Source organism: Oncorhynchus clarkii, unplaced genomic scaffold, assembly GCF_045791955.1.
Source record: "Oncorhynchus clarkii lewisi isolate Uvic-CL-2024 unplaced genomic scaffold, UVic_Ocla_1.0 unplaced_contig_3553_pilon_pilon, whole genome shotgun sequence".
In the NCBI taxonomy this organism is placed as follows: Eukaryota; Metazoa; Chordata; class Actinopteri; order Salmoniformes; family Salmonidae; genus Oncorhynchus; species Oncorhynchus clarkii.
Genome location: NW_027260972.1, coordinates 82,816 through 101,193, shown reverse-complemented (window position 1 = coordinate 101,193; position 18,378 = coordinate 82,816). Strand labels below are relative to the sequence as shown.

The following is an 18,378-nucleotide window of genomic DNA, read 5'->3' as shown; positions in this document are numbered from 1 at the left end:
GCACAAGCTGCTGTGATCGCCCGGACTGGGTCGACCATGTCCTGCTGGGGTGTCGATGAGGGCACATAACTTAATGTTTACAACCCCCAAACTTTCCAGAGTTGTGCAACACACACACACACACACAGTCTGTCTTTTAGGCTATGCAGGGGTACAGGGTAAAGGGAGAGGGGGAGGGGAACCTGGCAGAGGATAAGACATGACATTCTATTTCTATAGTGTGTACTACCAGCTCAGTCACTCTTCTCTGTAGACATATAGTAGAGCAATATGGCACATTCTACCTGCTCTATTACAAACTATGTGGATTCTACAACTTGTGTTCATTCTATTTCTACGTTGTTTACTCTGTCAAATCTGCATTTCTTTCTGTCAGCCATGGATTAGATTTACAGTCTGCTAGAGCATCTTCAAGGAAACCAACATGTTTACAATTTCTCTGCATAACGCCAGAATGTGGACATGTTTATGTTATCACTAATCTCCATTAACCCAGAAACTAAAATCTTGCATAATTTGGTCAGATGCTTATTTTATGTTTACGTAGTCTGTCCACGAGAGATGAATTTATAACATACCTAATGTCTGGCTATGAGAAGGCATATGCATTATGTCTGACCTATTTCTGCAGAGGCCGAAAGGGGGCAATCAAAGATGTAAACAGATGTGAACGACCCTAATCGTGTCTTGTGGTGTGGTGGGTGACGAGACCTGTTGTTATTGGAGGTTGTTTGGCCAGTTGTCTATTGATTTAGCCCCTCCCACAGAAAGAGAGAGAGGGGAGGGCGGGACGGGGGGTGTTGCTAAGTATGGCATGTGCCGGGGCCAGAAGGGGTTAATTATCTCAGAATTGAGCCTTGCAAACAAGCAAAGGGTGGGACCCGTGCCTCAGACCGCGTGGAGGCTCGGGTGTCACGGCCAGCCCAGCGGTATAAATCGTCAGCTGTGGCCGGAGAGTGGCTAGATCAAAATAAACCAAGTGGAGAAAGCAGTCACTATACCAGACTGCAATAGAAGGAGAGACAGACAGAGAAAGAGCCACACCACCTAAGACAAAGCGCCTAGGCCACCTACTCTGAACTTTAAGGACTTATACCTTGTGAGAACAGAGAAACACATCTATCCAGACATGGATATCCAGACCGGCCAAGTGACGCACCAGCCCAGCCCCAGGGAGAGCCTGGAGAGCCAGCTGAGCTGCCCCATCTGCCTGGAGATGTTCCAGAAGCCCGTAGTCATCCTGCCCTGCCAACACAACCTGTGCCGCGGCTGCGCCAGCGACCTCTACGACTCCCGCAACCCTTATCACTACTCCGGGGGCATCTTCCGCTGCCCCACCTGCCGCTTCGAGGTCGTCCTGGACCGCCACGGCGTCTACGGCCTGCAGAGGAACCTGCTAGTGGAGAACATCATTGATATCTACAAGCAGCAGCCGGAGAGCGGCGGCGGAGAAGTAGGAAGTAACGTTGCAGACCCACCGCTGAAGGACAAAGACACCAAGGAGCCCATGTGTACGGAGCACGAGGACGAGCGGATCAATATTTACTGTGTGACCTGCCAGACGCCCACCTGCTCCATGTGCAAAGTGTTCGGCCAGCACAAGGACTGTGAGGTGTCACCCCTGCAGAGCATCTACGATACCCAGAAGGCCGAGCTGCGGAACGCCATAGATCTCCTTGCGGCGGGTAACAGCTGTGTCCAGGCCGTGATGGCTCAGATGGAGGACACATGCAAGAGCATCGAGGAGAACAGCCAGCTTCAGAAGAGACGTCTGGGGGAGAGCTTCGACTTGCTCTATGCCATCCTGGAGGAACGTAAGGGCCAGCTCCTGGAAAAGATCACCCAGGAGGAGGAGAGGAAGCTGGGGTTGCTGAGGTCCCTGGTGGAGAGGTACACGGAGCAGCTCCAGGCTAGTATCAACCTAAAGGAGAAGGCGGCCCAGACCATGGAGAAGGGCAATGCAGCCGAGTTCCTGATTAGTGGGAAGGAGCTGATCGCACAGGCCAAAGAGGCAGCTAAAGGCTCCCACTTAGAGAGGCCCGAGCCTGGCTTCGAAAACATGGAGCACCTTACACTGTGCACAGAAGACGTGGAGGTCATCTTGTACCAAATGGGCTTTGGACTGGGGGATGATGATGATGATGATGTGGTGACAGAGGAAGAAGAAGGGGAGGAGGAAGAAGAAGAGGAGGAAGAAGAGGAGGAATAGTAAAACTCTAACTCAAGACTGTATTAGAAGTACTGTATTATTGCAGTTGAGGAGAGGTTTGGACTAAGAGATAAGGATTGGTTTGATGAACAAGCTGCTTTTTAGAAAGAGTAACTAGTTATTTATCAACTAGTTATAACTAGGATATTCACTGTGGTGAATACACAATTTAGAGCCAAGGTGGAAAGTGCAATTCTGAAAAGTCGTTTTTTTTCACTAACAAAATGCAACATTTTGTTTAGACTTGTTCTTTTTTTTATACTTTTGTATTTCTACGTTTATACGCTACTGTTTTTTGATATCTACTGAAATAGATATCTCATGGAAATAACGAAGTTTACACTTGAACTCTTTTCACATAATGTACATTGCTCAAGTCCAGACTAGATTGAAAAAAAAAATCGAAAAATATAGCAAAGCATTATTCATGTTGTGTATAATATATCGTTGTCTGTCAAACTATTGAAAACTTGAATTGCTGCAAAATGCACTTAATTCACTTGGTGTTTTTTTTTTTTAACACAGCTGTAATTTTTCTAATGTAATTGACAGTTTAAAGAAATAAAGTGTTGTGGAAATACTTTGCTCGTCCTGTCAATATCCCACACACCTCACCACCAGGGCTTTATTTAGACCTACACATCTACATGGCTCATGAATTTAGACTGTCGCCTTACTTAGTGTTCTTGCTAGTGAAAAATAGGGTCTATTTTTACAGGGCTAGAATGGGAGAGGTGGTGAAGGGCCTTCAAGGTCTGGAATAGATCAGTGTAGCAGGGTGGGTAGAGGATTGGTGGGGGTCTCATGTTTCCCTCCCTGACCTAGCCTCTTCTCCACTTGTCTTGATCATTCCAGTTGCTGTCTGACTCTGTCTGGTATGCCTATAGGTCAGAGGTCAAACCTGATACCATTATCGGACATTAATGGAAAATAAAAGGGGTAGCAGCAGCACTTCACACAAACGGTCTGCGAGTCGAGACCACTTTGACCGGGGGTTATTTCTGATGGACAACGTACATGTTAAGCTGGTCACATGAATCCTTTGGTACATGCTATGCATGCTAGTGCGATGACAACGCATTGAGTCAATAGGAGATGTTTGTGGTTTCAAAGCAATGTACTGTACTGTAATCCGTTATCACTGTGGATCCTCTTCTGCAGATCGTCTGTAAAACGATGACTTCAAATGATAGGCTATGTTAAATCCATTCGCCATTCAATACCAACGACACATTTCTCTACAGTACAATTCCCAGCGTGTGAATAGACTTGTGGGTCGTTCCATTTGATTTCAATCCTTTTTGACACAGCCCTTTAGTTTGGATGTAACTTCCCAGACATATTTACCCCTGTTAGAAGTGTCAGAAAGGGGCCTTTTGAACCAGAATGACTCAACATTTAGGAGATAGAGGTGCTTGAAGTTGAGGCATTTTACAGACGCCTCCCTACCATGAGACATCCATGTCTATATTCTAGAGTCTACTGTGTCTCAACCGATGACTGGAACAACACAAACACATCAGATGACGTAAAATAGGATCTAAGCTACAACATATGCGAAAATGAAAAGAATCTGAGTTTACGTGTTTTTAGATATTTGATGTTAAAGGAAAAATCATTTTAATAAAACTTTTTTTTTTTAAAGAAAATTATTAAATTGTTTGACAACCCTGTTTGTAAAGCTTTTAAATGATATTAAACTCAACGGTTTATATTTTCCAGTGATGAAGACAGGATTTCTCATGGCAGGGTGGAGTATGCAACATGGGTCAACTTTGAGCACCTCTTATCTCCTAAATGCTTTGGCATTCAGATCCAAAAATTGCAAATATGTAAAGAAAATGTTGTTAAAATCAAAAAGGTTGCAGTCAAAAAGTGATTGAAATCAAATGGAACGACCCTTTTATGTAAGTATCTTACATCAACATCAACAGCAGTGAAACTGTGTGGAACCAAAGCCTGCATCACCATCTCTAGTGGAACTAGAATGAATTTCTCTGACGTTGGTAGGGCTGTATCTTTATGGGAACGACCTGACTGCCCTCTGCTTTGGAGCCATCCATCTGACTGCTCTCAGCCTCTCACTGACCACATGGTGCTGGTGAAGAACTGATAAAGACAGTCAACAGGCTGTCAGGCTGCACTCACTGAGAGAGCACAGAAACCTCACCACCACTCACTGTAGTTACTGTACAGTACCAGCCAATGTAGGCAGAGCCCAGAAACCTCACCACCACTCACTGTAGTTACTGTACAGTACCAGCCAATGTAGGCAGAGCCCAGAAACCCCACCACCACTCACTGTAGTGACTGTACAGTACCAGCCAATGTAGGCAGAGCCCAGAAACGCCACCACCACCACCACCACCACCACCACCACCACAACCACTCTACCATGCAGCTATCGAGCCAGGAGGCACACAGTGTTATGTAGGGAACCAAATATTTTGTGTGTGGCCGCTGGCTAGCAGTTTATGTTAAATGTCTGTCACCAGAGACTATGTACGGTTAGTTATATCCTAGAATGAGACACAGGAAAGGTAAGCTACTGTAAAACAACCCATACTGTCCTACCATATTAGACTGCAGGCTACTGTAAAACAACCCATACTGTACTGCCATATTAGATGGTAGCCTACTGTTAAACAACCCATAATGTCCTACTGTATTAGACGGTAGGCTACTGTAAAAAAAAAAACTGTACTACCGTATAAGACTATAGGCTACTGTAAACAAACCCATACAGTCCTACTGTATTAGATGTTAGGCTTCTGTAAAGCAACCCATACTATACTGCCATATTTGATGGTAGGCAACAAAAAAAAAGACATACTGTCCTACCGTATTATTCAGTAGACTACTGTAAAACAACGCATACTGTTTTACCATATTAGATGGTAAACTACTGTAAAACAACCCATACTGTAATACAGTATCATATGTAGGCTACTGTAAACAAACCCATGCTTTACTCTCATATTAGACGGTAGGCTACCGTAAAACAACCCATACTGTACTAGACGGTAGGTTACTGTAAAACAACCCATACTGTACTAGACGGTAGGTTACTGTAAAACAACCCATACTGTACTACCATATTAGACGGCAGTCTACTGTAAAACAAGCTATGCTAAGCTAAGCTAAGACATGACGAAGGCGACAGCTGCATTTCCTGACTCTGCATAAAAAACTTCTACTCTTTCGACTACTCAGCCCAGGCAGAGTGTGAATGTGAACTGACTGTATGGAATTTAGATCAGCTGGAACTGTACACCATAACTTGTCAAAGTAGCATTGACATGATCTGAGATGATAAGTATATTTGAGATGATAGGTGGTGTATTCTTGGCTTTCTGCCACGTCCAGGTGGTCAGTTATAGACCTATGGAAACCTGCCAATGTGTGCAATGCCTATAGCTGTATGAAGCCTATAGGTCTATGTGTCTGGTATATGAGAGTGCATGGCGTAGGGCCTCATATTACAGACGGTGTATGTGGATGTACAGTGAGGGCCACGACAGGCACCAGACAATGTGGCCCTGTCAATCTCAATCTAATGCAGTGTACAACATGTTTTACATAGGAGAGGAGAAGTCGTTTTGCTGTCATATCATCGATTACACTACAATTCTGACCTCTATATAAGCTAGACCTCTGATTGGTCGGTTGGGCAGATGCCCAGCCCGTTGTACAAATGCAAATCTGTTACAGCTCACCTTAGGTTGGCAAACTGGGCATCAATGACTAGTCAATTCACTAAAGCTAAAGTAAAACTGGTCCTTGACTCTTACATGTGTACAGTCACTACAGTACCACTGGCCAATCAGCTAATCTTTGCCTTTCATTTCTAATCTTAGACCTTTCTAAAGGTCTGCTCTCTACTGTAACCTTAAAGAGTATTGACCTCCTCCACATTTGGGCTTGATTGGGCTGCAAGGTCGATCAACTTTGTGCTGCAGTGGCCAGCTCTTTCTAAGTGTAGCAGCCAGCAATGCAGCAATGTTTTACTAGGTAAGAGTAGTGCCAAAGTATGAGTGCTGATCTAGGATCAGTTTGGCTTTTTAGATTATAATGAGTAATATGATATGGACAGAGGGGTCCTGGTCATAGATCAGCACTTCTAAGTGTAGCAGCCATAGCAATGCAGAGTTTTACTAAATAAGAGCTGGACATCCCCTGGAAGGCTACCAGTGCCCTGCCGGCTGCTAATTTTAGAGCCTTGAATCAGACGGCCCCTGTTAAGCCAGGAAGTGGGCCAATGCTTTAGTTAGACAGATGGTTGCAGGGAGTCGGGGACTAAAAGAGGACCACATCATGTGTAAGGACCTTTCAGACCTTCAAGGCTTGTGTTTGGCCCTTGAAATGACAACTACAGCATACTGTCTCAATGACCAAACCTAGCCAGCATGCATGGGTCCTTAACTGATAAAATATCATACAGTACATTTATATGAATTACTGTTGAAGGAAAAATTAATTGAAAAACTATATTTTTGTATTTTAGTCCCAAAATCTTTTGCATGTCAGCAGTGAAGCGAACTGTCAGTTGTCACATCATGATGATGATGCGTTTTGCATCCTCAGGAAGATGTAGCAGGAGACACTTTGCTATTTTTTGTTGTTGAGTGGCAATACCCTTTAATTGCTGTTGATTTATTTGATTTGTTTCAACACCAGGAGGACAGTGATTTCCCCACTGGTTAATAAAATGATCTGGCACACCCTGCCCTTGCAGATCAGAAGTTTCCAGATCGTAGCCGAGCCACCACTGCCGATCCATACAGTAGCTCTACCTTGTTTTCACCATAGTACTTTGACCTACAGATATAGGATCTTCATTTGAGCCAGTTTGCTACAGCAGGAAAATAATCCTGCAGCAACAGGAAATGTGAATGATTATGTGGATTATAATTAATGGCAATTTTTGTAGGTGTTCATACATTTTTCGTAAGGGAAAAACAAGTCTGAAATTTCTGTCTGAAAGGTGGAAATTACAAACATCAGAAGCGTTTTTTAAACTTCAAATGAACTACAAGTTGTATATTTCCTGCATTGCAGGAAAGTCCTCTTGCAACAGGGTGATCAGATTAAGATCTTACATCTGTATCCTGTCCTCCACAATAAGTTGCCATCAAATACAGGGGAAAGGAATCAAGTTTCCAGAAACGAAGTCTTCCTGACTGGGCTAATGCACCCTCTTCCCTCTGTGTGGACAGCCAGTGCTATCTTTATGCTGCTAAGGGCACCTTTCTCCAGCACACTGTCAACAATAGAGGCCTTCATGTTGTTGATGCTCTATTTGATGGTTGAAACTTATCACTGTTCAAAATAGCTTTTCACACCAAGAGTGCAGTGAGAGTGCAGTCACCAATGTGCAGTGAGAGGTAAAAATAGGACGCTCAAGCCTAGACATTTAGTGAGTATTATAGCAACACAAGGTGTCAGTGGTCTGTGTTGAAAAAGGTAGAATAATGCAGACATTTAATGAAGTGATAAAGCCCGAGAAGTCGGTGTTTGGAGGATATATTGGCATGGGCAAAGTTGGCAAACCGTGCTAATATATCCTCCAAACACCGGCTTCGAGGGCATTATCACTTAATTAAATATACAACGGGTTAAAGAACATATTCAAATAATGATTGACATATTTTCATAAAAAATATTCTGATGAATTTATTCATATTCACATAATTCTAACACATGCTATTTAAAATAGCTTATGGAATGCCTATTACACAACTCTTCAGTGTCCTTATTCATTTATCAGGAAAATATTTTGTTTACTAATAGCTGCACTCATATTTACTCTGTTGGGGAAAACATACTTACTGATATGATGTTATTTTGGCATCTTTTGGGGGTTACTGCCATCCGAGGCCCTTACATCAGTATATTATGACTGAATTCAAATTTGGCAAAAATACAGGCCATTTAGACCTGTTATTTAGTTGTTAAAACTACTTGGAGTTGGAGGAGGGGTGAGAAGCTCGTTCATCCTCTCTCCTCTGTGAGACTCAGAGCATGTGATGAACAACCGACTTCTTCAGGCCGTTCGCAAATGTGTTGCCTCAACTCCAGGGAATTAACAACTGACCTCACAGCTGTCTGCTCTGCGCCGGGCGTAAAGGTAATTCATGATATTAATGTGCTAAATCAAAGATGATGGTTTTTGTAGCACACGTGATTTCATTTCCATGCAGCGTATTTTTCTTTAGAAAAAGTAAGTACAAGAAAATGTATAACCACGAATTAGAAAATCTACTCAGAAGCTGCTTTTTAAATCAATCTGGTGATATATTCTGGTTGACTAGACTGACCGCTGGCTGCACTCACAGTAAAACGATGTTAAGATGAGTGGTCAGTCTAGTCAACCAGGCTAATCTGGTCCACCCTGTGGAGTAAGTGGACATTTATCAGGGGTGTCAATGTATCCTTATGTTGTGTTGGCTTGGGTACATGGGTGATAAACCTTCAGGATTCTCACTAGTTTTGGTTACTTTACAGAAGCCATATTCTCACTAGTTTTGGTTACTTTACAGGGACCATATTCTCACTAGTTTTGGTTACTTTACAGGGACCATATTCTCACTAGTTTTGGTTACTTTACAGTGACCATATTCTCACTAGTTTGGTTACTTTACAGGGACCATATTCTCACTAGTTTTGGTTACTTTACAGGGACCATCTCTGTGTTGCTGTAGAGTACTGGTTCATATTCTCCATAACCATGGACCTGACCGCGCTGTCAGACGACGAGGCCAAGCACGTCTGGGAGGTCATACAGAGAGACTTCACCCTCAGGAAGATAGAAGAAGAGAGACTGGGGTAGGTCACTTTTCAAAAGGTTCAATATCATATTTCAGAGGTTTAGTGAGAAAATATTAAATTGAATCAATGTTGAAGGGTGGAAGGCTTGGATGCGTTTTTCAATAGCATATCTGACATAACAAACTCCTTGTCTGTATGTGACATATAAAATCATGAAGTCTTACGCTGACAGCATTTAGGACTCTACAACATTGGATACTTATTGTCTGTCTCTTATCTGAATGCCAACACTATAGATTCCATACTAGTCGATCACACTGAGGTCCTCAGCGATCTATATATTATCCATATGTTTTCCACTGTGTGTGTGTGTGTGTGTGTGTGTGTGTGTGTGTGTGTGTGTGTGTGCGTGCGTGTGTAAGTGTGTGTGTGTGTGTGTAAGTGTGTTCAGGCTTCAGGAATGTAAGTGTGAAACAGGCCTGCTGTTGTGAGTCAGCTCATCACAGTGATCATGGCTTAGTCACAAGGCCCGTTCTGCCTGTACTGTGTCCCAGGGAAAATAAGTTGCCAAGAGGCCTATTCTCTCTGGGATACAAAGACTCCTCTGTCTGTCTTCCTCATCTTGTCATACTCTTAAAGAAAAATAGACTTCCTGTCAGACATCACTTTATTTTATTCACAAACTGTCAGAAGGACATTGTGTTAAATGTTCTCGATAAGTTATGTAATGTAGTCCCTGCTGAAACTGACCAGAACAGAACAGAATGGTACATTATAAGTGTGATTCTGCATGCATGATTCCACAGAGCCAATTTTAAACTGATTTATTATAATCCATGGAGTTAACAGGGACTTAATGTTATCTTCTTAATGCTATATACTAATCTACTGTGTACTGATTTAATGCTATATACTAATCTACTGTATAATGATTTCATGCTATTTACTAATCTACTGTATAATGATTTAATGCTTTTTATTGTTAGTTTATTTGCATTGTTTGTAACTTATTTCTTGACTTATTTTATACATAATGTTGCTGCTACCATGTCTTATGACCGAAAATAACTTCTGGACATCAGGACTGCAATTACTCACCACGGACTGGCAGAATCCTTTTTTCCCTGACTCTGACGAACACGACGCGAAGGATATCCTGCTTCCTCAAGGAACAGGCCCCGATCCCTGTGATATGTGTGAAGAGGAGGCAGAGAAAGAGGGGCCGAAGGGCTAAGATTTCGCAGGCGATCGAATAAACTCCCACTTCCCTCCATTCTGCTAGCAAGCGTGCAGTCCTTGGAGAATAAAATCGAGGAGTTACGCGGAAGATTAAACTACCAACAGGACATTAAAAACATCTTATGCTTCACGGAGTCGTGGCTGAATGATGACAATATTAAAATACAGCTGGCTGGTTATACGATGTACCGGCAGGATAGAACAGTGGCGTCTGGTAAGACAAGGGGCGGCGGACTACTTATTTTTGTAAATAACAGCTGGCGCACGATATCTAAGGAAGTCTTGAGCTATTGCTTTCCTGAGGTAGAGTATCTCATGATACGCTGTAGACCACACTACCTACCGAGAGAGATTTCATCTGTATTCGTTGCAGTTGTTTACATACCACCACAGTCAGAGGCTGGCACTAAGACAGCAGTGAATGAGCTGTATTCCGTCATAAGCAAACAAGAAAACGCTCACACAGAGGCGGCGCTCCTAGTAGCCGGGGACTTTAATGCAGGGAAACTTAAATCCGTTTTACCAAATTTGTATCAGCATGTTAAATGTGCAACCAGAGGAAAAATAACAAAAAAGTGGTCAGATGAAGCAGATGCTAAGCTACAGCACTGTTTTGCTTTCACAGACTGGAACATGTTCCGGGATTCCCCTGAGGGAATTGAGGAGTACACCACATCAGTCAATGGCTTCATCAATAAGTGCATTGATGAATTCGTCCCCACAGCGACCGTACGTACATACGCCAACCAGAAGCCATGGATTTCAGGCAGCATCCGCACTAAGCTAAAGGCTAGAGCTGCAGCTTTCAAGGAGCGGGACTCTAACCTTGAAGCTTATAAGAAATCCTGCTATGGCCTCTGACAAACCATCAAACAGGAAAAGCGTCAATACAGGACTGAGATCAAATCGTACTACACCGGCTCGTTGCTCGTCGGATGTGGCAGGGCTTGCAAACCATTACAGACTACAAAGGGAAGCACAACCAAGAGCTGCCCAATGGCACAAGCCTACCAGACGAGCTAAACTACTTCTATGCTCGATTTAGGCAAATAACACTGAAACATGCATGAGAGTACCAGCTGTTCCTGAAGACTGTGTGATCACGCACTCCGCAGCCGACGTGAGTAAGACCTTTAAACAGATCAACATTCACAAGGCCGGAGGGCCAGACAGATTACCAGGACGTGTACTGCAAGCATGCGCTGACCAACTGGCAAGTGTCTTCACTGACATTTTCAACCTCTCTGTCTGAGTCTGTAATACCAACATGTTTTAAGCAGACCACCATAGTGCCTGTGCCCAAGAACACTAAGGTAACCTGCCTAAATGACTACCAACCCGCAGCACTCACTTCTGAAGCCATGAAGTGCTTTGAAAGGCTGGTCATGGCTCACATCAATACCATCATCCCAGAAACCCTAGACCCACTCCAATTTGCATACCGCCCCAACGGATCCACAGATGATGCAATCTCTATTGCACTCCACAATGCCCTTTCCCACCTGGACAAGATGGCGTAGCAGTCAGATGTCTTTGTCCTCGTCTTGTCATGTCCCATGTATGTATCTTTTTATATATTATTCTTTGCATATATTTTCTTTTTTTTCTAAACCTCAACTTCAAAATGCTCTCCTGCAACACGACTCACCCAATGTGGTGTGGATCTGCTTCAAAATGCTCTCCTGCAACACGACTCACCCAATGTGGTGTGGATCTGCTTCAAAATGCTCTCCTGCAACACGCCTCACCCAATGTGGTGTGGATCTGGTTCAAAATGCTCTCCTGCAACCCGCCTCACCCAATGTGGTGTGGATCTGCTTCAAAATGCTCTCCTGCAACACGCCTCACCCAATGTGGTGTGGATCTGGTTCAAAATGCTCTCCTGCAACCCGCCTCACCCAATGTGGTGTGGATCTGCTTCAAAATGCTCTCCTGCAACACGCCTCACCCAATGTGGTGTGGATCTGGTTCAAAATGCTCTCCTGCAACCCGCCTCACCCAATGTGGTGTGGATCTGGTTCAAAATGCTCTCCTGCAACCCGCCTCACCCAATGTGGTGTGGATCTGGTTCAAAATGCTCTCCTGCAACACGACTCACCCAATGTGGTGTGGATCTGGTTTGAAATGCTCTCCTGCAACCCGCCTCACCCAATGTGGTGTGGATCTGGTTTGAAATGCTCTCCTGCAACACGCCTCACCCAATGTGGTGTGGATCTGGTTCAAAATGCTCTCCTGCAACCCGCCTCACCCAATGTGGTGTGGATCTGGTTCAAAATGCTCTCCTGCAACACGACTCACCCAATGTGGTGTGGATCTGGTTCAAAATGCTCTCCTGCAACCCACCTCACCCAATGTGGTGTGGATCTGGTTCAAAATGCTCTCCTGCAAAACGACTCACCCAATGTGGTGTGGATCTGGTTTGAAATGCTCTCCTGCAACCCGCCTCACCCAATGTGGTGTGGATCTGGTTCAAAATGCTCTCCTGCAACACGACTCACCCAATGTGGTGTGGATCTGGTTTGAAATGCTCTCCTGCAACCCGCCTCACCCAATGTGGTGTGGATCTGGTTCAAAATGCTCTCCTGCAACACGACTCACCCAATGTGGTGTGGATCTGGTTTGAAATGCTCTCCTGCAACCCGCCTCACCCAATGTGGTGTGGATCTGGTTCAAAATGCTCTCCTGCAACACGACTCACCCAATGTGGTGTGGATCTGGTTCAAAATGCTCTCCTGCAACCCGCCTCACCCAATGTGGTGTGGATCTGCTTCAAAATACTCTCCTGCAACCCGCCTCACCCAATGTGGTGTGGATCTGCTTCAAAATGCTCTCCTGCAACACGCCTCACCCAATGTGGTGTGGATCTGCTTCAAAATGCTCTCCTGCAACCCGCCTCACCCAATGTGGTGTGGATCTGGTTTGAAATGCTCTCCTGCAACCCGCCTCACCCAATGTGGTGTGGATCTGGTTTGAAATGCTCTCCTGCAACACGCCTCACCCAATGTGGTGTGGATCTGGTTCAAAATGCTCTCCTGCAACCCGCCTCACCCAATGTGGTGTGGATCTGGTTCAAAATGCTCTCCTGCAACACGACTCACCCAATGTGGTGTGGATCTGGTTCAAAATGCTCTCCTGCAACCCGCCTCACCCAATGTGGTGTGGATCTGGTTCAAAATGCTCTCCTGCAACACGACTCACCCAATGTGGTGTGGATCTGGTTTGAAATGCTCTCCTGCAACCCGCCTCACCCAATGTGGTGTGGATCTGCTTCAAAATGCTCTCCTGCAAAACGACTCACCCAATGTGGTGTGGATCTGGTTCAAAATGCTCTCCTGCAACACGACTCACCCAATGTGGTGTGGATCTGGTTCAAAATGCTCTCCTGCAACCCGCCTCACCCAATGTGGTGTGGATCTGCTTCAAAATGCTCTCCTGCAACCCGCCTCACCCAATGTGGTGTGGATCTGCTTCAAAATGCTCTCCTGCAACACGCCTCACCCAATGTGGTGTGGATCTGCTTCAAAATGCTCTCCTGCAACCTGCCTCACCCAATGTGGTGTGGATCTGGTTCAAAATGCTCTCCTGCAACCCGCCTCACCCAATGTGGTGTGGATCTGGTTCAAAATGCTCTCCTGCAACCTGCCTCACCCAATGTGGTGTGGATCTGGTTCAAAATGCTCTCCTGCAACCCGCCTCACCCAATGTGGTGTGGATCTGGTTCAAAATGCTCTCCTGCAACCTGCCTCACCCAATGTGGTGTGGATCTGGTTCAAAATGCTCTCCTGCAACCCGCCTCACCCAATGTGGTGTGGATCTGGTTCAAAATCCTCTCCTGCAACCTGCCTCACCCAATGTGGTGTGGATCTGGTTCAAAATGCTCTCCTGCAACCCGCCTCACCCAATGTGGTGTGGATCTGGTTCAAAATGCTCTCCTGCAACCCGCCTCACCCAATGTGGTGTGGATCTGGTTCAAAATGCTCTCCTGCAACCCGCCTCACCCAATGTGGTGTGGATCTGGTTCAAAATGCTCTCCTGCAACACGACTCACCCAATGTGGTGTGGATCTGGTTCAAAATGCTCTCCTGCAACCCGCCTCACCCAATGTGGTGTGGATCTGGTTCAAAATGCTCTCCTGCAACCCGCCTCACCCAATGTGGTGTGGATCTGGTTCAAAATGCTCTCCTGCAACCCGCCTCACCCAACGTGGATCTGGTTTGTTTCTAAAGTATTTTTCTTTACTTCTGAACCGGAATCCCCCAACAGAAGCAGCCAGCTAACTAGCTACTAGCTAGTAGTCAGCTAACCACTGCTAGCGGTCATCAGCTAACCTACAGCTCGGAAAACTCTCGCCAGTTTGCACAACTCGATTCAAACCAGAGCATAACGGACCTATTTTCTCTCCATATCCCCGGATTCCTATCGCAAGCTCTGAACCTTTTCACCTGGATCATCACAGCTAGCTAGATGCAATCTCGCTAACGTCTCTGTCCCAAAGCAAGCACCAATTAGCCTGGAGCTAGCCCATGCTAGGTATATCTCCCGGCTAGCTGAAGAGGTCCATCAGTCACTCCGGGGCTACAATACCTATTTTGCCAATTGGCCCGGACCCCTTTTACTGCCGGTACTGAGCTCCTTCACGACTGGATTAACGACTTAATCTGCCCGAGGGGGTTAATCAAATCAATTCCTACGTCGCGACGTCCCCTATCTTTGGCCACTATACCTATTTTGCCAATTAGCTTGGACCCCTTTTACTACACGAAGCCCTGCTTATCAATCACGACTGGACTACCGACATAATCTACCCGAGGGTTTTATTTTTTTCCCAACAGGCCCCTCCGTCGTGAGGTCCCCTGAATGCCCATCCGCTAGCCTGCTAGCCACGACCCACTAGCTGTCATGAGCAAATTGGACTGTTAGCTGAGGAGATCCATAGGCCAATTTCTTGGGCCACTATACCGATTTTGCCAATTGGACTGGACCCCTTTGCTACACGGAACTCTACTAATCCATCACGACTGGTCTATCGACGTAACTGCACGAGGAGGCTATAACAGACTTCCTCCGTCCCTCTAAGGCCTTCTGCAAGCTTGCTAGCCTCGGCCTGCTAGCTGTCTGAATTGCCATGTCTCCAGCCAGCCTAACTACTCACTGGACCCTATGATCACTCGGCTACGCGCCGGGCTAGACAATCTGGATCCTCTCTTTGTAAAATTATCTGCCTAAATTATTGCAACCCCTATTACTAGCCTGTTCAACCTCTCTTTCGTATCATCTGAGATTACCAAAGATTGGAAAGCTCCCGCGATCATCCCCCTCTTTAAAGGGGGAGACACTCTAGACCCAAACTGCTACAGACCTACAGTATATCTATCCTACCCTGCCTTTCTAAGGTCTTCGAAAGCCAAGTTAACAAACAGATTACTGATCATTTTGAATCTCACCGCACCTTCTCCACTCTGCAATCTGGTTTCAGAGCTGGTCATGGCTGCACCTCAGCCACGCTCAAGGTCCTAAATTATATCATAACCGCCATCGATAAATGACATGACTGTGCAGCCTTATTCATCGACCTGGTCAAGGCTTTCGACTCTGTCAATCACCACATTCTTATCGGCAGACTCAACAGCCTTGATTTCTCAAATGACTGCCTCGCCTGGTTCACCAACTACTTCTCTGATAGAATTCAGTGTGTCACATCGGAGGGCCTGTTGTCCGGACCTCTGGCAGTCTCTATGGGGTGCCACAGGGTTCAATTCTCAGGCCGACTCTCTTCTCTGTATACATCAATGATATTGCTCTTGCTGCTGGTGAGTCTCTGATCCACCTCTATGCAGACTACATCATTCTGTATACTTCTGGCCCTTCTTTGGACACTGTGTTAACTAACCTCCAGACGAGCTTCAATGCCATACAACTCTCCTTCCGTGGCCTCCAACTACTCTTAAATGCAAGTAAAACTAAATGCATGCTCTTCAACCGATCGCTGCCTACATCTGTCCGCCCGCCCAGCATCACTACTCTGGACGGTTCTGACTTAGAATATGTGGACAACTACAAATACCTAGGTTTCTGGCTAGACTGTAAACTCTCCTTCCAGACTCACATTAAGCATCTCCAATCTAAAATTACATCTAGAAGAGGCTTCCTATTTTGCAACAAAGCATCCTTCACTCATGCTGCCAAACATACCCTTGTAATACTGACCATCCTACCGATCCTGGACTTCGGCGATGTCATTTACAAAATAGCCTACAACACTCTACTCAACAAATTGGATGCAGTCTATCACAGTGCCATCCGTTTTGTCACCAAAGCCCCATATATTACCTACCACTGCGACCTGTATGCTCTTGTTGGCTGGCCCTCGCTTCATACTCGTCGCCTAACCCACTGGCTCCAGGTCATCTACAAGTCTTTGCTAGGTAAAGCCCCACCTTATCTCAGCTCACTGGTCACCCACCCGTAGCACGCGCTCCAACAGGTATATCTCACTGGTCACCCCCTTTGGCCGCCTTTCCTTCCAGTTCTCTGCTGCCAATGACTGGAACGAACTGCAAAAATAACTGAAGGTGGAGACTCATATCTCCCTCACTAGTTTTAAGCACCAGCTGTCAGAGCAGCTCACAGATCACTGCACCTGTACATAGCCCATCTGTAAATAACCCATCCAACTACCTCATCCCCTTACTGTATTTATTTATTTATCTTGCTCCTTGCACCCCAGTATCTCCTCTTGCACATTCATCTTCTGCACATCTGTCACTCCAGAGTTTTATTGCTAAATTGTAATTACTTCGCCACTGTGGCCTATTTATTGCCTTAACTTACCTCATTTGCACACACTGTATATAGACTTTTTCTACTGTATTATTGACTGAATGTTTTTCAGTGTAACTCTGTGTTGTTGTATGTGTCAAACTACTTTGCTTTATCTTGGCCAGGTCGCAGTTGTAAATGAGAAATTGTTCTCAACTAGCCTACCTGGTTAAATAAAGATGAAGTAAATCAAATCAAATAAAAATGTGAGAATGCTATTCATTGACTACAGCTCAGCACTCAACACCGTAGTGCCCTCAAAGCTCATCAATAAGCTAAGGACCCTGGGACTAAACACCTAAACACCACCTCTGTAACTGGATCCTGGAGACTCCTGAACATCTAGTCAAATGGCTATTTGCATTGCCCCCCCCCCCCCCCTTTACACCACTGCTACTCTCTGTTGTCATCTATGCATAGTCCCTTTAATAACTCTACCTACATGTACATACTACCTCAACTAACGGGTGACCCGGCACATTGACTCTGTATCGGTACCTCCTTGTATTGTCTCGCTATTGTTATTTTACTGCTGCTTTTGTTAATTTACTTACTCTTTAATGACTTGGTACTTTAACTCTTATTTTTATCTGTATTTTTTTGAAACTGCATTGTTGGTTAGGGGCTCGTAAGTAAGCATTTCACTGTAAGCTCTACTACACCTGTTGTATTCGGCTCAAGTGACTAATAAAATTTGATTTGACTTGATATATACTAATCTACTGTATAATGATTTCATTCCATATACTAATATACTGTATAATGATTTCATCACTTCTCTATGCCCTCCCCTCCCCTCTTCTCTGCTCTTCTCCTTCTCCCCTCCCCTCCCCTCCCCTCCTCCTTCTCTCCTCTTCCCCTCCCCTCCCCTCCCCTCCCCTCCCCTCCCCTCCCCTCCCCTCCCCTCCCCTCCCCTCCCCTCCCCTCCCCTCCTCCTTCTCCTCTCCTCTTCTTCCCCTCCCCTCCCCTCCCCCTTCTCCTCTCCTCTTCTTCCCCTCCCCTCCCCTCCCCTCCTCCTTCTCCTCTCCTCTCCTTCCCCTCCTCTCCCCTCTTCTCCGCTCTTCTCCTCCTCCCCTCCCGTCCTCTCCTATCCCCCCTCTCCTCTAGGGACCTAAAGACTAAGATAGAGAAGGAGGACACTAAGATTGAGCTGCTGGGTACTCAGACCACCCTGGTAGACTCTCACTGTATCCGCTGTCTGCAGCCCTTCAAGTTCCTGGTCAACAGTAAGCGTCAGTGCATAGACTGTAAGATGTACACCTGCAAGGCATGCAGCCGCTACAACAAGAAGGATCACGGCTGGGTGTGCGACCCCTGTCGTATGACAAGGTGGGGGCCGTGGG

General features: G+C 45.5%; 1 protein-coding gene and 1 pseudogene across 2 annotated transcripts in view; both read left to right on the top strand.

Moving 5' to 3' along the window:
- Window positions 1-905: 905 nt before the first annotated feature.
- On the top strand, window positions 906-2,786 carry LOC139402737 (E3 ubiquitin-protein ligase TRIM63 pseudogene; annotated as a pseudogene).
- A 5,457-nt stretch (window positions 2,787-8,243) lies between these two features.
- LOC139402739 (melanophilin-like) overlaps window positions 8,244-18,378 on the top strand; it is a 40,333-nt gene continuing 30,198 nt past the window's right edge. For both annotated transcript variants that reach the window (XM_071146647.1, XM_071146646.1), the window contains exons 1-3: window positions 8,244-8,336; window positions 8,888-9,034; window positions 18,143-18,364. In XM_071146647.1, the coding sequence (XP_071002748.1) occupies window positions 8,937-9,034; window positions 18,143-18,364 (320 nt within the window). In that variant the 5' untranslated portion in view covers window positions 8,244-8,336; window positions 8,888-8,936. The remainder of the gene's footprint in view (window positions 8,337-8,887; window positions 9,035-18,142; window positions 18,365-18,378) is intronic.